General features: G+C 35.7%; 1 protein-coding gene across 1 annotated transcript in view; it reads left to right on the top strand.

Annotated features, from left to right (window-relative positions):
- Positions 1-24292, top strand: part of PKHD1L1 (PKHD1 like 1) — a 153887-nt gene that overhangs the window by 109455 nt on the left and 20140 nt on the right. The window contains exons 58-71 of the mRNA XM_029222874.1: positions 1100-1229; positions 3036-3209; positions 7520-7623; positions 8937-9066; positions 9800-9921; positions 11453-11543; positions 15253-15401; positions 15484-15606; positions 16168-16279; positions 16360-16476; positions 18114-18279; positions 20815-21047; positions 21240-21407; positions 24020-24177. Coding sequence (XP_029078707.1) covers positions 1100-1229; positions 3036-3209; positions 7520-7623; positions 8937-9066; positions 9800-9921; positions 11453-11543; positions 15253-15401; positions 15484-15606; positions 16168-16279; positions 16360-16476; positions 18114-18279; positions 20815-21047; positions 21240-21407; positions 24020-24177 — 1977 coding nt within the window. The remainder of the gene's footprint in view (positions 1-1099; positions 1230-3035; positions 3210-7519; positions 7624-8936; positions 9067-9799; positions 9922-11452; positions 11544-15252; positions 15402-15483; positions 15607-16167; positions 16280-16359; positions 16477-18113; positions 18280-20814; positions 21048-21239; positions 21408-24019; positions 24178-24292) is intronic.

Genomic DNA, 24292 nt, shown 5'->3' with positions numbered 1-24292 from the left:
AGAGGCAGACACTAAATGAACAGATAAATGTGTGTTTTTTCAGATTATAATCTTTGTGATGAAGGAAATAAAACAGGGATGACAGAGACTGCCATGGTAGAGGGTGGCAGATAACATTAAATAGAGTGGCCAGAGAAAGCCCCTCTCAAGGGTATGACAGGGTTCAGGACATGCTACCCCAAAATATGAATAGTTTAAGGGAAGAAATTTCTGCATGCACAGGAAGGACTTTCTGGCTTTCCCCTGAAGCAGGTCACAAAACCTTCATGTGAGAGTTGCCCTCCTTATACCCAGAGGAAAGAGACATCCTCAGCTCTGAAGACAAAGTGACACAGAGAAGAATCTGAATGGCCAATGCTTGCTGTTTCTCCCAGTTTCCTACACTTAGCTCATACCCTATCACAATTTTCCTCTACTCTCCACTCTTCCATGAAAATGCTCAGGTTTAACCATTTCTTCAGGGCTTCATTTCCTGTGTCATATAAAATTTATATTGAATAAATCTATATGCTTTTCTCTTGTTAATGACTTTTGTTACAGGGGTCCCAGCTGAGAACTTGGAAGGGTAGAGGAAAAAGTTCTTTTTTGTCCCCTGCAAGTACTTTTGAGCAGAGACTTGGTTGACAAAGAGGAGCTTGTCATATATGATATACAGAGATTCTAAGACTTGACCGTGCCCTGTCACTTATCTCTGCCTTTCTTACCTTTCAGGAATATCCAGTGATAGTTAACTGTGTAAAAAAAAAAAAAATCTGGGGGAAATTTTTTAAGTCTTAAGAGTATTATCCTGACCAATTTTTAATAAAAATATGAATATATTTGCTTTGATATATCTAATTTTAAAAATGTATATCACCTGTGATTTTATTAAGTGACTGAATTCAACTTAAGGAAATGTTGAGATAATTCAAAATATAGAATTCTTGCTATCAAACAAAAGCATATTTATTTTAGAGACCTAAATGTATGATTTGTTCTCGCTGATAATACCATGGTTGTAACCAATGTAAGTTACATTAGAATTATTTAATAGTTTTTAAGAAATATAAACCTATTTTTAAAAAATTGTTCCTGAATTTGGCACTTGAATTTTTCTAAGGAAGGAGAAGAGATTGTGATAACAACCACAAGCTATGATTTCCACCAGACTGAAATTAGAAGTATCGTTAAAATCCTGCATGAGCACAAAATTCTCATTCTCAATGATACCCTTTCCTATACTCACTTTGGTAAGTGGCTGTTCTTTAACCAAATAGATATATAATTTAAATGTCTCGAAATATTCACAGTTTAGTGCTCTCCTCTGTAATTACAATCATTTGATAAAACATCTCAGATTTTTAGAGGAGCATTTCACTTAGGTTGGCACTGGTACCCAAAGGATGCTACTGTTTGTGTGTTGGCTGCAGAGTCCCTGCTGTGTGTATTAATTCATTCAGCAGTGACCATTACATTCTATGGGATAAGGCTGACACTTTCTGTTTTAGGCAAGCTTCTAGAGATTCTTATGCACACTGAAATTTGAGAACCCTTGATCCAAGAGCATCTTTGTCCTGATTTGTTTCATTGACACATTCCTCAGCGGTAACTGCACTTAGACAAGCTGCAGCAAAATGGTAAAACTCTAATTCTCAAGGAAAGAAGGAATTAATCAGAATCAACTGAAGATGATCTTTCAACTTGTAGTATCAGGGCTTTCCCAGCACCCCAGCCTTTCCCCATTTCACATGCTACCTTCATCTGAATCCCAGGAAGTGGAAGCAGACAGGAGTGCAACGTTAGAAAAGCCATTCAGATACTTCTGATGCTTCTGAGAACTACAGCTAAGGTGGCATTATGCACTGGTGGATATCAGACCTGCATGAAAAAGAAACTCAAAAGAACTTTTTAAAGCAGTATTTTGATAGAAGCACGTGTCTGTCATTCTATATCACATATTTTTTCTTTAAATCAAAAGAAAAAGGTTTCTTTGAAGAACATTTTAATCGTAAAACAGTGTTTGAAGTTCAACAGTATAGATTCTTTCATTTAAAGTACCAAACACTTCTCTCTGCTTGAAATGTACCTGCTTGTCTTAAAGTTTTGGGTAAGACCTCTAGAAATGTAGAATGTAATTTAGGTTCTGTTTTTTAAAATTTTATTTATTTATTTTTGGCTGTGTTGGGTCCTTGCTGCTGCACGCTGGCTTTCTCCAGCTGCAGTGAGCAGGGGCCACTCTTCATTGCGGCGTGCGGGCCTCTCACTACGGTGGCCTCTCCTGCTGCGTAGCACGGGCTCCAGGCGTGTGGGCTTCAGTAGTTGTGGCATGTGGGCTCAGCAGCTGTGGCTCGCGGGCTCCAGAGCTCAGGCTCAGCCGCCATGGCGCACTGGCCTAGTTGCTCCACAGCACGTGAGATCTTCCCGGAGCAGGGCTCAAACCCGCGTCCCCTGCATTGGCAGGCGGACTCCCAACCACTGAGCCACCAGGGAAGCCCCTAGGTTCTGTTTTAAAATTATTAAGATGTAAATGTCCAGACTATGTTTGATATACTACTACATATTTATAAAGAATTGTAGTTGGTACAAAATATGTCACAGGAAAAGAGGAACAAACCAAGGTTTAGGCATGAGGAGAGGTAATACCTACGTATTGCTGACTGCTACATGGCCCTGGGCAAGTTCATTTACTTCTCTATCTCATTTCCTCATCTGTTAAAATTACAGTAAGCTTCCCAACTTGTCTCAAAGAGTGTTTTTGTGTATAATTTGAAGTGTTTGCAAAATACCTATGAAGCAGTGACTTTGTAAGTGCTGATTATAATAACCTTTTTGCTGTAAATAGGAGAAATACTTTTGATTATATTTATTTTATAAATAAAAAGGTATAATTTCCGACTGCCATCTGTGTACATTTAAGCGTGTAACTCTAATCAATTCATGTATTTGTGTTGACTTTTGGCATATTAGAAAGTTACGTGGTCTGTGAGCTGCAAAGAAACTAATAAAGACAGGTATTTCTCAGTGTTGGTAATAATCTAACTGTCCTTCCGCTGCAGCTGAAAGATACCTTGTCCCTGAAACCGGTCAGAGCTACACGTTAGCAGCTGATGTTGGGATACTGAATAGGAACATCAAAATACTTGGTGAGGATTATCCAGGTTGGCTGAAGGAATCTTTTGGTGCACGCGTCCTAGTCAGCTCATTCACTGAAAATATGGTGACATTTAAAGGTTAGTACAAATTCAGTTTATTTTTCTAAATGAAATATAGCAGGGTCTCTTCTGTGTTTAGTTCTTAAATAATCCTTACTCCTTTATAGGATCATTTGTGTTAAAAAACAAAATCCAACTGAGGAAATTTTAAAGATCTTACTGGCTTTATTCAAGGATTCATGAATCGGGCAGCATCCAATCTAGCTGATACAAAGGAGCATCAAAGAGCTGTGCAAAATAAAAGACTTTTATAGGCAGAAGGGAGCAGGAACAAGGTAGTTTTACTAGGCAAAAAAGAGGATTGGTTATTGCAAGGTTACTTCCCGTGTAGGGGGCAGAGGTTTATCAGGCAGATTACCTAACCCATGCTGATCAGGCAATTCGTGATGGACTGGTTTAAGGTTCCATTTCAGAACTGAAACTGTAATTAAGTCTGTTTGATGATGGAGGGCTTAGCAAAAGTGACTCCATTTTGGGCCTGATGTCTTGTTTTTAACACATTGAAAAATAAAGGCTTGAGAGGGATTATGCAGTCAGGTACCACCCTCCAGAACCAAATTCCTAACATTACTCTACTAATTTTATCTTTATAGGCAAAATAATTATCAAATTAACAAGGACCTTAGGTAACAGCTAGCCCAACCTTGCCCTCAAACAGAAATCGTTTCATAATAAGCACACTGATCTGTTATTTTTGTTTGAAGGAGAACTTCAAATATATTTCAGAGATAGAGAAATGTATAATATAATGCTTATCATCACCAATTACCACAGGTATCAACTTTGGCCAGTCTTGTTTGATCTCTGAGCTCACCGACTTTCTTCAAGCCCACGGATTATTTTGAAGCAGCAAGCATATATTTTTTAAGATATATTTGACATATAACATTGTGTAAGTTTAAGGTCTACAATGTGTTGATTTGATACACTTATATATTACAATATGATTACCACAGTAGCGTTAGCAACATCTCTATCATGTCATATAGTTATTATTTGTGTGTGTGTATGGTGAAAACAATTAAGAGCTAGTCGTCTCTTAGCAACTTTGAAGTTTATAATATGGTATTTGTACTGTATCCCTAAGCTGTACATTATATCTCCAGGACTATTTATCTACTAGTTACAAGTTTATACCCTTAAACAGCTCCCTATTTCTCCCACCCCACAGGTTCTGATAACCACCTTTCTATTCTCTATTTTTATGAGTTCAGCTTTTTTAGATTCCACATGTAAATGAGATCATACAGCATTTATCTTTCTATCTCTGACTTATCTCACTTAGCATAATTCCTTCAAAGTCCATCCATGTTGTCCCAAGTGACAGGATTTCCTTCTTTCTCACTCATGGCTGAATGATATGATATATGTATACACACAGTGGAATGTTTTAGATAGATAGATAGATAGATAGGGAGGTATCTCACATCTTTATACATTCATCCATTGATGGACATTTAGGTTGTTTCTGTATCTTGGCTATTATGAATGAAGCAACCATGTATTACTTCATCCAGAAATATTTCAGTGTGTAAATCTAAAAGACTTCTTTAAAAACATCTCTAAGAATCAGATTTAAAAATGTTAGTAATAATTTCTAAACATCAAATGATTGTTCAGAATCCTCCAGTTCATTCCTTCTTTCCCTTCCTTCCTCCCTCCTTCCCTCCTCCCCTTTCCCCTCCCCCTCCTCTTTCCTTCTTTCTTTCCTTCTTTCTCTTTCACTGTCTTTGTTCAAATCAGGGTCTAAATAAGATCCATGTTGCAATTGGTTATGAATCTTAAATCTCTAATTCATTTCTCTTTCCTTGCAATTTATTTATAAAAGAAGTTAGGTCATCTGCCCTATAGTGTTTCCAATAGTCTGAATTTAGTGATGCATCCCTAGAATTTAACTAGTCCCTGCCTCCCTTGTATTTTCTATGCATAAGTAGCAAATTTAGAACTAGCAAATTGACCAGACTGGGACTCAATTTTTAGGCAATAATTCCTCATAGTTGGTTGTTATTTTTCCATTAATAGGCACATAATGTACGATTGTTTTTCCTTTTGTGATGTTAGCAGTTATTAATTATCATTGCCTGGATCTATTGAATCACTGAGGTTTAAAATGGTGATATTTTAATTCTACTATTCCCTACTCAGTTATAATCTCAAATATTTCTCTAAAGAGAAGCTTCCCCAGACCACTGTTTGACTACCCTGAAGGATAGTTTAGATAGAAAAAATGTTTGATTCTTTCCTCTTATTAACTAGTTTTTCAAAACAATGAGTTGGTTGCCAAGCATCCTCCAAAGGTAACAAGGAGTTTTCGTTTTGTTTTGTTTTTAGTATCATTATTAGTTCCATGGATTTAAACATATTTGATATGTTCTAATCCATTGTGAACGTTAACCTTATTGATACTGAAAATGCCCTCTTGTTGACCTTCAGAACTTTTTCATGTTGGTGCCTAAGTCCTCCTCCTTATGACTGTTGTGTTTTTTTTATTACAAATTTATTTATTTATTTGTTTTTGGCCACATTGGGTCTTCGTTGCTGTGCACAGGCTTTCTCTAGTTGTGGCGAGCGGCGGCTACTCTTCGTTGCAGTGCACGGGCTTCTCATTGTTGTGGCTTCTCTTGTTGTGGAGCACGGGCTCTAGGCACGTGGGCTTCAGTAGTTGTGGTGCATGGGCTCAGTAGTTGTGGCACAGGGGCTTAGTTGCTCTGCGGCATGTGGGATCTTCCCAGACCAGGGATTGAACCCATGTCCCCTGCACTGGCAGGTGGATTCTTAACCACTGCACCACCAGGGAAGTCCCTGACTGTTTGGGGTTTTTTTTTTTAGCTTCTTCACTTTCTGATATGACAAGCACATGTTGTAATTTTTTTTTTTTTTTCTTGCTGAGACTGGGAGTAAGTTCTTCCTCCAAGTAACCCTGGTTCCTTTTTTTGGAAGCTGATGTTTCAATCTCACAATCTGGGTACCAGGAGTAATCCTCTATTCTTGACTTGAACTGTTTCAGCAGGAGCTCACTTGGTTACAATACTGCCTATTCCATTTTGCAACAGCTCTCATTTTAGAAAATCTTTATATTGAGCAAGCAGCTGTCCCACTATAACTTCTACCTATTGGTCATAATCTGCCAACAGAAGCTTAACTGATGAGGAGATTAGTAATGATGATCATAAAGTAATACAAGATTCCAGACACTGTGCTAAGGACTTAACACATGTTATGTCATTCAGTCCTCATAGTATTATGGCATAAATATTGTCCTCTTTTTAAAGATAAAGAATTAGATGATTAGAGGGATGAAATTACTCTGATCTTGGATACTTAAAGTCCCATAATGGACCCTATTCACATGTCAACCTTTCCTTGCTCCAATAAATTATTTTGTGATGTAAGTAAACAAAATGCATCTATGGCTTTTGTAGGCCCAGGGTCTGTAGTAATCATTTCTTCTCTGTATCTATCTTATTAATCTTATGTTCTCCACCATACACCTAATCGCTGGCTCATGGATTTCCAGACAGGCTTTTCCCTTCTAGTATAAAATGACTCTTCTCCAATGTATTTTATTAGATATCAGTTTTTGAAACAAGGAATACCCTCTACTGTATTTTTACCAGCCATGAATCTCTGTGCCTCAGTTTCCTTGTATAGAAGACAGGAATTATAAAAGTTCCTAAGTCACAGATGTTGTGTGAGAATTAAACCACACATTGCCTGTTAAGCACTTAGTACAGAGCTTGGCACAGAGTCATGGCTCATGGATAGTTATTGCTGTTCTTAATAATCTATGAAATTGCCTTTTGTCACTTCAGTGGCACTTGTGACAAACTCGATCAGCAGATACTTGGCAATGCATATTCTGGAAAAAATTATGTAAAGATTATGTCCATAACAGCTCTTTAGAGCATCAAAATTGAAATGTCAGGCAAATTATAACTTGTGCCTTATGCCATGCATTCTCAACAGGGACTGTATCACTACCAACAGGTGAAAATTGACTCTTGGGGGGAAAACAAAACGTAACCAGTTTGTGGTCCTCCAAAGGGCCTCCATACCTTGACAGATATGTAGTATATCTGTGGTATTAAAATGTCATGGAGAGGGAACGCTATTCAGAAAGAGAAATGTCTAAAAAGGTTCTTGTGAGGGGCAGTAAAAAAACAAATTCAGAAACATTGCCTTATTTGGATTAAAAGGGCAAAGAAAAATGAATACAATTTTCATGAAAACAAATTTGTCATTTGGAAAATTACAAAAACTTTAGTAGTTTTTCAAAAAGTTTTATTCAGCTTCAAGGAAAAAAAAAGTGTAACTCTTTTCCCCACTAGGAAATGCAAGAATAAGTAATGTGGAATTTTATCACAGCGGTCAAGAGGGCTTCAGGGATAGCACGGATCCAAGATACGCTGTAACATTTCTTAACCTGGGACAGGTTTGTACTTTATTTTAATTTTTGCATATACCCAAAATTAAGTATTTTGATTTTGATTTGATTTTCATTTAACTTTACTAAATGCCCATATCTTAGAATTGCTAAGACTATAATCTAATATAATAAAACTTTCTTAGATGTATTTCCCATTAACGTTTTTAGACTACAACAGTATTTGATTCCAACCATTTCATGCATTATTTAAGGTCAGTAAAAAAAAAAGGAAAATGGAGCACAAAAGGTGAAAGAATTGAAGATCTATAATAGTATTTCACACCTCTACTTTACTTTACAATGACCAAAAATATTTCCAAACAGTTACTATTAAACAAAGTGAGTGTTGCTTAAATTTCTCAAATGAAAAGCATGTCTGTATATCCATGCCTCTTTCAAAAGTGGGAAAATAAATATGCTTAGAGGGCTGCTGATTTAAGAAAAAATGAGAAAGAGCATATTTCTTATATAGAATTTAAAAAAGAATAGATACATGTATAACTGAATCACTTTGCTGTACACCTGAAACTAACACAACATTGTTAATCAACTATACTCCAATATAAAATAAAAATATGAAAAGTAAATAAATAAAATAAGATTAAAAAAATATATATTATGGAGGGGAGATAAATTGGGAGTCTGCGATTAATATATACACACTACTATACATAAAATAACAAGGACCTACTGTATAGCACAGGGAACTATACTCAATATTCTTGTAATAACCTATAATGGAAAAGAATATGGAAAAGAATAGATATATATGTATAACTGAATCACTTTGCTACACTTGAAACTGACACAACGTTGTAAATCAACTATATGTCAATAAAGATAAATAAATAAAAATTTAAAATCATGTAGGTTTGGAATTGAAACCCCTAAACTACTCATTGACTGTTTCCTACAGACATTTGAATTGTAACCCCTGCCTTGAGTATCGACTTCCGTGGTTAAAAAAAAAAAAATCCCTGCTCATCATATAATAAACTGTTATGAAAAATAATTTTTAGTTCCTTAGCATTTTGTAGGTAATGATAGAAATATAAATGCATAGAAAAGCACTTGAGAATTTTTAATTCACATTTAAAATAAGCATTTCTTTTTGGCTGTTTTTAATCATAAACCGAAGATATATGGAAATTTCCCAGCATTAAAAGTTCTGCTGGGAAGTCATCTTCTTTCATGGAATGTAAATTGAGTATTTTGTTTATCAAGATTTGTTTTCTGAAAATCACCTACTTCAAATTTTTTTCTTTAAATATCCTTTAACTTTGTTTTTAAAATGTTCACTGAATCCTGATGTTTTATAGATTCAAGAACGTGGCTCATCTTATATTCAAGGCTGTGCTTTTCACAGTGGCTTTTCCCCTGCAGTTGGTGTATTTGGGACAGATGGATTGGACATAGATGATAACGTGATTCACTTTACAGTGGGGGAAGGTAATATGATAATATTTCGGTCCAATAACATGTCTTCTGAGACAACCTTGTCTGCAAACTCTAGAGCCAGGGTGTCCAATTGATCTTTCTTCAAGAATGGAAATAAAGGGTCTGTGTTTGTGCTAACATGGCAATTACTAAACTGCATGTGGCCATTCAACACTTGAAATGTGGCTAATGTGACTGAGAAACTGGATTTTTAATTTTAATGGTACTTAATTATATTACTTTACATTTAAGTAGGCACATGTGGCTATGGCTGTCATATTGGACAGTACAGCTCTAGAAGAATTATTTACCAGACCAGGATCTTATGTGAGTTATTTAATCACCAATAGTTTAAATTACTGACTTTTAACATAACTTCTCACATATAAAACAAAAAGATTATTCACAAATAAAGATAATTTTTAAAAAATATATATTTGATTTGATTTAGGGGGTTGTCCTTTCTTGAATATCAGTCTAAAGCATAATACAAATTCATTTAAGGTGTATAAAATTTGTGTGTATATTTGTTAAAATCTAAGGTGGAGCCTGTGAACCCACATATTTAACAAAAGATTTTAATTCAGGTAGTCTATTAAAGAGGTAGAGTATCAAAGAGTTCAGAGGGTTCACTCTAAAATCAAAAGGGTTTGTTTGTCAGGTTCAAATGAGAAAACTAATTTCATGGAAGAAATGAAAGACATTCCCTATAGTACTCATTTGGGGGAATTTTCTTTTTTTCCAGGCATGAGAATATGGGGGGATGCCAACAGAGTCCGAGGAAACTTGGTTACACTTTCAGTTTGGCCAGGAACCTATCAGAACAGAAAAGACTTGAGCTCAACGCTCTGGCATGCAGCAATTGAGGTAGTGTGAACAAATTTAAAATTATAAGTAGACAAAATTATAATTTGTAATTCCCTTATTGAAGATTATAATTTCTGTATAATTTGTAAATCTCAAAATGTCATTGAAAATGATTTCTTCTTAGATAAAGATTGTGGATAAAGTGAGCTGATTAAAGGAGTGAATGAACTTTCTTTAAACATGTTGTGAGCTCCAGTAGCCATTGGATTTTTCTCTGTGTTGACGTCCATTGGTTTAAATAGTTCTCTTATTTACTTGCTTCTCCAACATTAATTATTGCTTTCAAGTTCCATTACAGGGTCTCTCTGCTTCTAATTGACTGAATGCCTTACACATTTTACTATTTAACTCTGAATTTAAATGCAAAATTATAATGATAGACTATAAAATCTCTAAAATCCATTTCTCATCTAAAACTCTTATGATTCTATATGCAAGGTTATTTACTCTTATCGGATATTACTAATTGGACCTTTCTTGCTTCCCGTGAAGTTTCTTCAATTACTATAGGTATTTATTTAGATGTAGAGTGAGATTGTAAGCAAGAAAATAGAAAGTACAGAGAGGATTTAGAGGAAAGATAGCTTCCTCTTGTTTTTATCTTACTTACTTATACCATAGGAAAGAAAAGGAATTTTAAAAGCTCTCTTTGAAAGATAGGATAAGGATTGAATTTTGTTTTTGTACAACTATTAATAATTACCTTAAAGCAAAATCTGAAAGCCTGGAACTTAGTATACATTTATAAGGTAATAATGTTCTCTTTTTGTCTATTTATAGATGTTAGAATGTAATCAAATGTCAATTCCAAATCTTTAAAGTTATCTATATCTTTTGAAACCATTTTTTTTAGTTTTATGAATTCCATTTGACTCTATTTTTATCATAATCTTTAAAAATAAGGCTGTTTAACATGCTTTAAATAAGTGAGATTTGGACCATTTTGCTGATTCTGTGTAGGCAAGAACTAAACCTTCTGTGCTCCATACTTTTCATTTTCTACCACTCTGATTTGGCTCATAAAATAAATTTGTTTAGTAATTACCTACTTGTTCTAACCCAGTTTTTTATTATAGCAGATTTTCTTTAATGAATGCCTCTACTGAATTTTATGGTCCACTGTAATTGCCTTAGTTGTCTTTTTCTTAATAAATCAAATTGGCAACAGAATATAACCAAAAAAGAGTGATAAAATTTTTGTAGCCTTGTTATAATACTGGAATTTTGTCTATGGCTTGTTAATATTCAACCACGTCCAGTGGATTCTGTGACTGAAATGAAAAGTAATCTCTTTAATGTACTTTTATAATGAAGTCTAAAGTATAGTATCTAGTGGTAGGTTTACACCAAGAAGCTAAGGTAATTTCAGTACTTCATTTGTATTATAAATTTGAATGGGGTGAATGTGAATTAAATTTTTACTCCTGGAAGTATCGTCATAATTAGTTTTCCAGTGTATGTTGCATACCTGCTCTCATTGCATAATTGTGTAAGAGCCTGACCCAAAGCATTTTCTTTATCGTTATACTAGATAAATAGAGGGACCAATACAGTCTTACAAAATAACGTAGTGGCTGGATTTGGAAGGGCAGGATATCGCATCAATGGTGAACCTTGCTCAAGTAAGTCTTTGGCATAGAGTCACTAAAATTAGGAAATAACTTGTCCAAATTTGTTCGAAACAAATAATTATTGTTTGTGAGTTGAAAAGTAATATTGCTTCTTCCTAGGCACTGAAAGAACTCAACAAACTAAATTATTTCCATATAATATTGGGTTTAAAGAAAAAATTAAAACCAATTTTCTTCTCATCCTTCACCCCTATCACCCTTCTCCGGCAGCCCCAGGATGCCACGCTCTTCCCTGGCCCTAGGACACTGCAGCCCCAGGACCTCTCTTGAGACCCCGTCCCCATCCTCACCCTCCTGAGACCGGGCCTTGCTGCTCCCCAGGCCTCCCCTTCACAGTCACTGCCTCAGGGAGGTCCCTGAGCCCCAGGCTGAGGAAGGTGACCAGCCCTGTCCTTGTGATACCCTCATGTCCTTCTGTCCAATCCCATGCCACTAGCTGTGCCTGCCACAGCGTGTTTGCATTCCTGATCCCACTGGACATGAGCTCTTCCTTGACAAGGGTATCTTTATTCTATCCCTGTGACTGTAGAGGAGATGAGAAGAAAAGAGAAAATCAGAGGGATAACCAGGGAGACAGAGTGAGCCAGAGAGTGTAAGGGAGAAAAAGAGGGGGTAAAGTAGAGAATGGTGGACAGTTGGGTCTGATGGACTTGGGAAGACACAACAAGAGTGAAAGAGAGTAATCCGAGCGAGAAGCAGTGGGATGAAAATAAACAAAAGGGATCAGCAGAGAGATGGGGGAGGACAGAATAGGATAAGGTGTGTTGACTAATAGTATCAAGGGAATAAAAGAAGGATAGATCCTTTAAAAACAGGCTTTTAAGATAACTATTTTCTATGTTTATGATCCAAAAACTCTTAACAGTAGCTTCAGTGCTTGTTTGATGGTACTGAACAGTGATTATCTTATCCCACCATCACTTTCCCAAAAGCAACTTGTAAGCATAGAGTTACATGCCTATAGGGATATGTCACTACTTCATGCTTCCGCTTTAAAGGAATACGTGCTCACTCACTATTCATATGATAAAGCCTGCAAGCATGAAAAAAATCAAAGAACATGAACAGAGGGTTCTCAGACACATTTCTATCAGATTAGTAAAAATCAAGAATTAACTGAACAACTGCTCTCCTGGCAAGGCTGTAGGGAAATAGTAACATTTACACTTTGCTGGTTGAAGGACAAAATGATATAATCCCTACAAAGGGGAATCTGGCAATAGCTACCAAAATTATAGAGGCATTTACTTTTGACTCAGCATTTCTACTTCCTGTAATCTAACAGTTGCCTCTACAGCAGTTAGAAAAAGAGCTGTGAACAAGGTTATTCATCACAGCATTGGCCTGTACTGGCCGAAAATGGAAAGCTACCCTGTGTCCAGTTACTGTGGGCTAGTTGTATAAAGCCAAACACTGGAACACTGGGCCCCTCTAAAAAAAAGAAGGAAAAAAGATGCATACTATGTATTAATATGGAGAAATCACCAGAACATTCTAAAATGATAAGTGGAGGTTACTTAGAAAGGGAACAAAAGAATATGTATGGTATATGCATTTACATAAAGAAACACTGAAAGTGTAAAAGCAAAAAGTCATTGAAGGTGAGTAGGAACAGGGTGACTGGTCACTTATTACTGTATAACTTTCTATAAACTCTTGACTTTTAAACCAGTTAACTTCATTATTGAATCAAAAAAGTCAAAGAATGCTAGACCTGCTGGCTTTACCTCTTGGGAAACTTAGCTAAAGGAAATGGAATTTTATCTGAAAAATGTATAGCCCTTCTACAGTTGATTTTTTCAATCTCTATAGGTATTTTTGAAATTCTTTGAATAAGCATTTTTTTCTGTAAATTCAAAAATTATTGGACTTCAGCTAATTTTTTTCTTGTGCAAAGTACATTTTGAAGGAATAAAACAACTTCGCCACAGATATAACTGATTCCTTGATGTATGTTCTTTTTAAATATTTTAGTTCCCAACAGCTTAAAGTAGCTTTTCTTTGACTTAAATTTTTAAAATATAGGGCTTCCCTGGTGGCACAGTGGTTGAGAGTCCTCCTGCCGATGCAGGGGACACGGGTTCGTGCCCCAGTCCGGGAAGATCCCATACGCCGCAGAGCGGCTGGGCCCATGAGCCATGGCCGCTGAGCCTGCACGTCCAGAGCCTGTGCTCCGCAACGGGAGAGGCCACAACAGTGAGAGGCCCGCGTACTGCAAAAAAAAAAAGAAAAAAAAAATTTAAAATATGTAATTTCTTTACAACTTCTTTGAAGTATTGTTGTGTTTTTTAATCAAAATATGACCTGTGAATGTGAATATTTACTAACATGTATAATGCCACATAATGCATTTTTCACTGAATATACTGATCTTCCTAAATAATCGGGAGTGTTTATGAGGAGCAACTGAAATACGAGGCATCACAGAGGAACTGAGGGTTTAAGTTCCCGGAATGGGACATCAATTTACACAGTTCATCTCCCTAACAAGGGACAGGCTGGGATGCTGGGAAGGGAGCTCTGCCACACGTGGGTCCAAAGGTGGAGCCATCCTTGTCCATGGGGCTGCATTGTGCAGAACCAAGGTGTAGCCATGCAGACAGCTTCTGAGGGAGGAAACGATAGAAACCAGGCCGACGACCGTAGGTGAAATGTCAGTCTCAAAGGACACTAGGAAGAAGGGAAAAGCAATCGAAGATGGAGGAAGTCAGATCCTGGGGAACTTGGACAAGAGAGCTGGTACAAAGTACAGTTTAGGAGGGAGTGCTGCTCTTTATGGGGAAACCTTAAATTTATGCATGGCTGGGACGAGTTTTTAAGGCCACTGATCTGATTTGTACATAAGTAAAACTTTCGTGAAAATCCACTTTAATTATCCTGTATATTAATAATGGGTATAGCTTCCATTTATTGAGGCACTTTATGTGGGTTATTTCATTTCATTTTGAAACAACCCTGAATTAGACATTATAATTTTTTATATATGAGGAAACTTAAGTTATAAAATGCTAAGCAACTTTCCCAAGATCATGCATACATTAATTCAAGAAGTATTTGATGAGCACCTACCTCTGCATTACCTTCTAGGCTCTAAGAATCTGGCCATGAAGGAGCTAGACAGTTTCTTCTTTCATGAAGCTTACGTTCTTATAGGAGAGAGGAGATGAATAATTCACAAAAAAGTAGTAATTAAATATCAAAGTGAAAAAAATTTTAATTGCCATGTTAAGTGACTGAGGTGCTAACTATGAATCCGGTAGTCAGAGAAGGCCTTCTAAGGAAGTGACACTTAACTTGAAAATGGGCTGACCAGAAGGAACCAGTAACATTTATAGACAGCAAGTGGTATCATTGTGTTTTTCAAGTTTAGCCTTGTTTGAATTCAAACTTCATAATCTTTCTAAAGAAATTCTTGTTTAACCAGATATAATAAGTTAAGGGTGCTAGCACTAAAGTAAACTTTTGCAAATGAATATACAATTATTCTGAGTAACATTGAAGAGACAAATTAGATAAGAGAAATACTAAATAGAATAAACTGTAAGTAGCTGAACCATACAAATATTTGATCATGTTATTAAAATTTGCATCAGGCTCATATATTTAACTTTTAAAAGAATTTCAACTTTAACTGATACTGCTTATAACTCTATGACTTGATTCATAATGTTAATTTACTGGTTCCATATTTCCTTCAAAGGTCAGTCTTATTCTCTGGAAAAGTGGTTTGACAATGAAGCCCATGGAGGTTTATTTGGTATCTATATGAACCAAGATGGCCTTCCTGGATGCTCTCTTATACAGGGATTTACCATTTGGGCATGCTGGGATTACGGAATTTATTTTCAGGTAAATGGATCCCCAAACAGTGATTGTTTATTTTCTTTTATGATTATATTTCATACTATGTAACCTCCAAGTTCTATTACAGACCACGGAGAGTGTGCGTATCTATAACGTGACCCTGGTTGACAATGGAATGGCCATTTCTTCAATGATTTACACGCCACCTGCTGTATCTCACAGAATTTCCAGTAAAACAGTGCAGATTAAGGTAAGAATTGAACGCAGCCACACAAAGCAGAAAGAGCAACTCTGACAAGGGTAGAATTCTTGAATACAGATGATTTTCTTGACCTCTTTGCCCTACTAGCCACACCTCCTGCCTCTGTGCTCATTGCCTTCTGCCAAGAAGCTCTCCGTCCTTCCCTCTCCCCACTCCTTCCCTCAGCTCTTCTTGCTTATCACCTGCTAATCTTGCCACAATTAGTTAAATTTTCACTATCTCTATGAAGTCTTTCCTGAACCAGCTTAGGTAGTTTTGACACTCCCTCCTCTTTTTGTTCCTACTTGCCTTGCACATATTCCTATCATGGAAACATAACATCTCTTTAAATATAATTATTTACATGCCTGTCTCCCCCATCTGACTTTGAATGTCATCCCCTTGGGGCAAAAATCACATCTTTTTTAACTTGGTTTAATGAATGATCCACTTCTCAAAGTTATACAGGTTGTGTTTTGCTACAGTGGCATTCATTATTATTCATTATTATGTTTTCTTTTAAGAAAAGTTATTAATAAAGCTTACTGTTTGAACTTTTTTTTAAAATAGAACTCATTAATTGTTGGAAGTAGCCCTGAATTTAATTGCTCTGATGTCCTAACTAATGATGATCCCAATATTGAACTTTCTGCTGCCCATCGAAGCTCTAGACCTCCCTCAGGTAAAGATTTTAGAACTTTTAATTTTGGGGTTCATATGAGTGCATATTCAAATTTCACTAACTTTCTTCTTTTATAAAAGGTGGGAGAAGTGGGATTTGCTGGCCTACCTTTGCTTCAGCACATAACATGGCACCACGGAAACCCCATGCAGGGATCATGAGTTACAATGCCATCAGTGGTCTTTTGGACATCTCAGGCAAGTTTAAACATAGTCTTTGAAAGTCTACTCAGTTAAGTTCTGTAAAGAATATGTAGAATATAACTAGTGATGTTTCATTGTTAGTTAAAAAAAATAATGATTAAATTAATCTGCTCAATACGACAAGCAAAGAAACCAGACATCAGAGTCAATTTCAAGAATAGTTCCCTGGCAACATTCATACATATAAAAGAACTGACATTTCATTTTCTTTTTAAAACAACAGAAAAAGCACTGGTATAGTGATTTAATATTAATTGGTTTCTCTAAATTGTAAAGCCCTTTTATATAATTAGGGTTATATTTTATTAGAAGCTTTTATGACTGCAGAAATTTCAGTTCATAGAACTTAAATGTTTTGCCAAACTCCCACAGCTGCTGGCAGAACTAGGATCAGAATCAAGATCTCTTGACTTAAAATCTGCTGCTTTTTCACTGAACCAGGCTGCATCCTTAAAAATGTAAAATAATTAAAATAGATGTAGTAAACATACCAAGTATTTTCGCTTTGCCCATTAAATACACTGAGCCAGCAAATCTCCCTTTCATGATAACTTTAACCAGTGTCACCTGAAAGAAAGCAGTTCAATAAATTAGACATCTAAGTTTTGACATACTATTTCTCATAGCTTTAATTCCCAGAAATGCAGAACAAATTATCATTTTTTAGTGTTACTTGTAATGATACCCCTGCCAAAAATTATTTAACATGCTACATAGGTTTAGGACCAATAAAGGAGATCTACACAGGGAACAAACCGCATCTATTACTATAGTATTTTATTGATACTCATCTACAGGCTTATATTCATGTGTATACAATATTTTCTTAGGAGAAAATACAGTCAAGCAGGGTAGTATATAGCACATAACTAATTTAAGAATTTTTTGGACTCACTTTTTGCTGTTTTCAGTTTTGACTTACTGGATTTTAAGTGCAAAGGGGATCGTTTTTTGATCTAATCAGTTTTATCTTTTGGCCACATAATATATGCAATAAGACCAAGAGAGCAATAATATTTCAGTTAGCCTTTGCTGCATAACAAACCATCCCCAAAATTCAAAGCCTCTAAACAACCGTTTATGAGCTCATGATTCTGTAGATTGGCAATTTGGGCTTTGTTCAGCTCGGTGATTCTTCTGCTAATCTTACCTGGGATTATTCACTGAGCTGCCATCACTTTACAAGATGTGTAGAGGCTGGTTAGTCTGGGATAGTCTCACTTCTATGTCTGGTGGCTGGTGCTGGCCCTTGATGGGGTAATGAGAGTGACTGAGCCAAATGTCTCCTAGGCATATTCACATGCTGGTAATCACAGAATTCCCCAAGAACACCAAGAGAGAGTGAGCCCTAATATGCAAGCACTTTTCAGATCTGTTTATACTACAATTGCTCTTGTCCCATTGTCCAATGCAAATCACAGAGAAAATATGCCAAGCTCAGAGAAAATATGGGAGAGGACTACTCAGTGGTGTGGATACAGTCCACAAATAGTGGTGGACTTATGTGCCACATGAGGTGAGAGTTCCATGTTCAAGGTAATGTTAAATGATTGGTGGAATATACATGAAATGAAACTGATTTTACCCTTTCTCTATAGGAAATAATTGTTTTTCTATTATTTATGTTTTAGGTTCCACATTTGTTGGATTTAAAAATGTTTGTTCAGGTGAAACTAATGTGATATTCATTACTAACCCTTTAAATGAGGATTTACAGCATCCAATCCATGTGAAGAACATACAGCTGGTTGACACTACTGAACAATCAAAAATATTTATACATAGACCCGATATAAGGTAAAATATATGATAACTCAGTTTCTTCTTTTCTGTCATCACAGTTTTCCATTGTTTTCTTCCCCTGCCATAGATCTGAGAAAGTTGCTAAATTTAAAGTAACTGTTTATGTCTATGAAATTTCAATCAACATTGTGAAAATTAAGAGTATTTAATATATCTGTGTCTTCAGGTAAGTTGAACAAGCTAGGCCTTAATATGTATATTTTCTCATACTTTTGTTTTTCCCATGTATCATACATAGCACCATCATTAAACATAAAAGAGAATGGGTCAGAAGTATATTTGTACATTAATATCTCTCCATTAATAGTCATTAGGAATGAAAGTCATGTCTATCATTTCTTCCCTTTCCCTTACCTCTTTTGTTTCCTTTTGCTTTACAAATATCTTATTATATGCACCCCAACATGTACTTGGAAATTAAATGGGAATCATTATAATCATTGTGACTAAAAATATGCAGAAACTTTGAACAGTGATTTTTTTTCAATCACAGAGGTTAGTTGGTGTCAGAATATTTCTAGAAGCTGAACCACGTAGATTCTAAGTCTTGAAAGAATATAGCCAATAACTGCTACTCTTCAAAAGACATGCAGACCAGGAATTTAGATATAAGACAATATTGGAGGAAAGCAAGTTTCCATTAGAGCTCTTTGACCATTTTCAGTATAGAGAGGAGGCAAGAAATAATGCTAATTAGCTATGCATCTCTTCAGAGAAATGCAGTGTTTCATAAATAGTTTGACTTCATCTGATCTTATTTTGATGACAACCCCATACCTCCTCATTTAATAATTGTTGAACTGCAGTGTTTTTTGGCTCAGTAGAGCTTCTCCCCACTAGAAAGCTGTTACCTCCTATTTAGTTATCATTGAATCTTTCAAATTTAATATATAATTTTAACATCTAGGTCATGAAGAAAATATTACATTTAAAAATATGTCTTTGAGTCCTGTGCTTTTATTGGGATACTGTTGGCACAATCCCAGATCCCTTTTACTGAGTAGCTCACCCAGTCCCCAGATGCTCTAAATGTTGGCCAATAATGACCTACATTTGCCTGCTTTTCCAGAAGATTGCTCTTAGCCAAACAGGAATAGCTGTGAGAGGCTAAAGCTCTCCCTACCACTGCCTTCTTGTAGTCCACAAAAAATGACGAATTTATGCAGGAGGACGGAAGGCCAGCCCCCTTGTCTCAAAGTGGAACAGCCCTGGGTGTAGTTAGTGATCAAGAGATTCTCCTGGGATCAGATTGAAGCTAGTCTATAGACCATAGTCATCTCCCTTTTCTTTCCCTTGCCCTATATGGCTTCTCTCCTTCCCTTTTCTCTCCTTCCCTTATTGAGGGCTCCCTTAATAACTCACTTGAACAAAAATCCACACCTCAGGCTCTGTTTCTGTGGAACCTGAAGTAAGACAGAGCCCTAAACCATAATGTAAGAGTGCCACTGGGCAGTCTATTCACAGACTTGCTCACAAAAACACTCTGCACACACTTGAACACAAAGAACACATGACCCACAGAAATATTTACTCAAATCATCTCCAAAACGAATACAGTAGAGTAAGGGATAAGTTATAGCTTCACATCTTTCTTTGCAAAAAGCTCAGATCTATTAAATAGTATTTTGCTGCTATAACTGTAGAATGAATTTCTATTTCCCCATGGCGTATATCATATAGTGTAAGTATGCTGTATACTATATATAATATACAATGTATAGTACATTGCAAATTAAGCAGCCATTTTATTATTATAACCAGTTAACAGTCAACACTCCAGGTAGTTCAGAGCGAAGGCAGAATACCTTCTACGATTGAACTGCATGATGAGTTTATAGTATTTCATCTCTTACAGTTCAGGTGTCTACAGAATGGTTATTAAAATATATAGCATAAAAATCATAATTTAAGTATATCTGTTTGTATATATATGTAGGCAAAAGTCTACAAGAATATATACTAATCTGTATTTGGTGATGAGCCTAAGAGCTTAGGATAGAAAGGTGAAGGGGACTGAACTTATATTAAGTATTTAGATTATTTTATAAAAAGCATATGATACATTTATAAATCTTACAGACCCATTAAAAAAAGAGAAGGAAGGGAAAAATATAAAGACTTCCCTGCTAACACAAGGATTTTGTATGTCTGCACAACTGAGTAATTTACCTGTTCTTTGGGCAATGTTAGTATATTTTGAGCAATGCACAAATACGAAATCTATCATTCGACAAAATATGTAATAGCAAAATGGAATTCTAATTTTATTTCCCACAGGTACAATTTGTCCTTTTGAAATGTTAATGGATTCATAATAATAGACCAAATCAACACAGTGGAAAATCAGGCCTCATTACAATGCTAATTACATATGCTACTTGGTCCCACTTTGAATCCTTTCTGAAATAAGATTCAATCAATTGATTTTTTTGATACTCTTATCAAATGCGCAAGTATATTCAAATGCTCTCTAGAGACAGGGAGGTATACCAAATCTAAGTATTCATGCATTTCACCTTTTCTTCACAGTAAGGTGAATCCATCTGATTGTGTAGACATGGTTTGTGATGCCAAAAGGAAATCTTTTCTTAGAGATATGGATGGCTCCTTTCTGGGGAATTCTGGTTCAGTGATACCTGAAGCAGAATATGAATGGAATGGAAATAGCCAATTTGGAATTGGAGACTATAGAATTCCTAATGTGATGCTCACATTCCCAAATGGAAGTAGAATTCCTGTCACTGAGAAAGCACCTTATAAAGGTTTGTTGGATCTTATTCTGTTAGTCCTCTGGTTCATGAAACAAAATATATCTTTTATTTTTAATGATTGATGTACTCAACTAATTTATATTTTCTACTTATTAATGTTATGTAACAAGCAAAAGATAGTATGTGGAAGCTTTTGTAAGGAGATTCTGTTTCATTTCTAAATGTGTATTCCTATGTTTCTAGGAATCATTAGAGATTCAACCTGTAAGTACATTCCAGAATGGCAGAGCTATCGGTGCTTTGGGATGGAATATGCAATGATGGTTATTGAAAGCCTGGATTCTGACGCAGAAACTCGCAGACTCTCACCAGTAGCTATAGTGAGCAATGGTTATGTTGATCTCATTAATGGTAGGTATTCAATGTAAACAAACTAGAGTTACTCAAGGCATTCACTATTTACTACATTCATGGACGTGTCTCATAAATTATCTATCACATAAAACTAGTAAACATAGGGATTTCCTTGCCTTCTGTTTGTAAGATCTATGTGCAGGAGAGAGACTTGACTCTTCAGCAGTCCCCCACATTAGAAAGCCAGGACAATTACTCCAAATTGACCATTAGAAAAAGAAGAGGACATAGGTGTATGTATAACTGATTCACTTTGTTATAAAGCAGAAACTAACACACCATTGTAAAGCAATTTATACTCCAATAAAGATGTTAAAAAAATAAAATGCATTAATATCAAAAAAAAAGAAAAGAAAAAGAAGAGGAGGAAAGTTATTCCTTGAGTAATCTTTATAGGTATGAAGGTGGCATAAATATATTTAAGAAAAAATTGATCCAAGAGTCTGCAAAAAAAAACAATTTTCTTTACATAAATTTAAAAAATGATAATATGATATTTGGAATACTTGAGAATGAATATTCTCAGCCTGCTTGTTTTTCATTCTCATGAATACTTGGAAGAATTAATCTTGAATCAGTGTGTTGTGGGGTTTTTTTGTTTGGTTGGCTTTGGTCTTTCTCATTCCTAATTCCTTTAACTGTCATGACTATCTTGTCAAGCTCCACAGTCTTAGGTCTCTTCCATTCTGGTCCTTGGTGGCTGTAGCCCAAGGAGAGGCAATGGTCTCCATGAGTCTTGTCATTCAAGACTTTTTGAATAAATAGGTGAACTTCTAAAAGTTACTGAAAACAGAGGGCAGGGACTCATTGTCTATTCCTGAAGTGCCATTGGGGGCTCAAAGATTAGTCTCTAATCAGGCTTAGGGTCTTTGGAGTGCCGAAGAGGCACATAACCTGGATCGGAAAGGTCTCTGTATCCTGACGATGTCACAACATGTACTAAAATATTCTAAGATTCCCAAAATAGTCAATACCCTACAAGTTCATTTTTTTTAACTTGTTGAAGAGAATAGAAGGAACTAAATCAGAAGTGTCTCAAAGTTACATGCTTTTAAGTCACTCCCCACTTCTGCCCCAATATGCAGTCTGCCTGGTTTCTATGACCTATGATCAACCCAATTTCAAATGCTGCCTTTCAGATCTTATAAAGCAGAGACTGTGGGAAGAATTTTAGACCAGTCGGTGAATAATGAAGATGTTTTCGAATTGCCCTGTTTTATATGGTGGAGAAAGGTTTCATTCTATTTGTTTTTACATTTTCCTTTTCTGAAAGGCCATATGAGTTTTCCATTTACAATAGTGATATGACATTTCTCTTTTAAATAAATTTAAATTTTTAAAATGTCTCAATTTAATGAGAATGTAATTTAATGATAATGTAAACGATAGAAGCATGGCAAAAATTATGTAGGTGTTAGAAGGATTCTTGAAGCTTGGGATGCACTATACTAGGTGGAAAGAAAAATTCCCAAGATAAAATTTGTACATACCACTAGAGTTTCCCTTTAAATTTTAGTACTCAATTTTATTTTTAAAATATGGCTTTTATCACTCTAAATTTTTCATTTTATACATAGAAATTTCTATTTTCAAAACCCACAATGAAGGTTTCTTCAAAAGTGGGATTTATATTTTGGATAATAAAGGATAGGTTATGCTCTACTTAAGCTTCAGAAGTTTATATTGGTTTAAAATTCAATCAAACTTCATTTATAAATATTGATAATAATTCCAAGCAAGCTAGGAAATTAAGCAAAGCTTATGAATACCTCAAGAAAATTCATCATTTCATGTCTCACTCACTGTTTTATACTTTAAAACTGAGTGAAATAGAGAAGTTTTCTATAGCAGTCATGTTACATGTGTTCTGGATTCAGGTGCAAAGCATCCACTTTCTTTTGGTTTTCTAGAAGGTTTAATGGAGTGTTATTTCTCAGATTGCTTCAGTTATTTAATGACGTTGACCCTCCAATAGTACCTATAATCACAGTCTTTAACAAAAATTTATTAAAATAACAGTGGAGGAAGGTTAAAGGCAATAAAAAAAACACAAAAGAGTTTGTTGAATTTACAAATTAATGAACAAATGAGTGAAAGAAATAATTAATAAATCAGTGGTTCAGACATACAAATGTCCCTGTTTTCTATGTACAGGCTTTATTTTTAACAAATTATCTCTGTTATAGCATAGTTCTCAGCAAAGAGTCTGAGAAAGTTGGTTCCCCACCCAAAGTCACACTTGTTAAATAGGAGAAAGCATCAAGCATTTTCTTCCTCTCCATGGGGCCTGGACTTAAATGATTATTGAAGTAGAGATACAAGTAAATCTATTTCCTTCAGTGACCTTCCAGCACAAATCCTCAACATATACCCTTCTGACCCTGGGCAGTCTAAAAGTGAGGATAGTAGAGAGGGAATTGCTTCCCTGCCTTCCTTTTTAAGGCAAGGTTTGAGAAATAGCTTAGATCACTGAATGGATGGGTGGATGGATAATGGCTGTAAATGCTGAACTTGACCACTGCAATTTATTTTTAATACAATTACTCTTCGGGCTTTGCACTAATAATATTCATAGCACAGAACATGAACTTTCATTTGTTTGGATGTAGGCCCACAGGATCATGGCTGGTGTGCCGGGTACACATGCCAGAGAAGACTGTCCCTATTTCATAGCATCGTGGCTCTGGGCAAATCTTATGAGGTCTACTTCACTGGCACTAGTCCCCAGAATCTTCGACTGATGTTGCTTAATGTTGACCATGACAAGGTAAGGCAAGATAGAAATTATTTCTTAAGAGTAATTGGTTTCAGGTGCACAGGCAAGTGATTGATTCAGTTATACTAATACGTGTATCTATCTGAAACTAACACAACATTGTTAA

This window comes from Monodon monoceros, unplaced genomic scaffold (assembly GCF_005190385.1).
Source record: "Monodon monoceros isolate NGI ecotype Baffin Bay Population unplaced genomic scaffold, NGI_Narwhal_1 Super_Scaffold_14, whole genome shotgun sequence".
Taxonomy (NCBI): domain Eukaryota; kingdom Metazoa; phylum Chordata; class Mammalia; order Artiodactyla; family Monodontidae; genus Monodon; species Monodon monoceros.
This window is presented reverse-complemented; position numbering and strand designations above follow the sequence as displayed.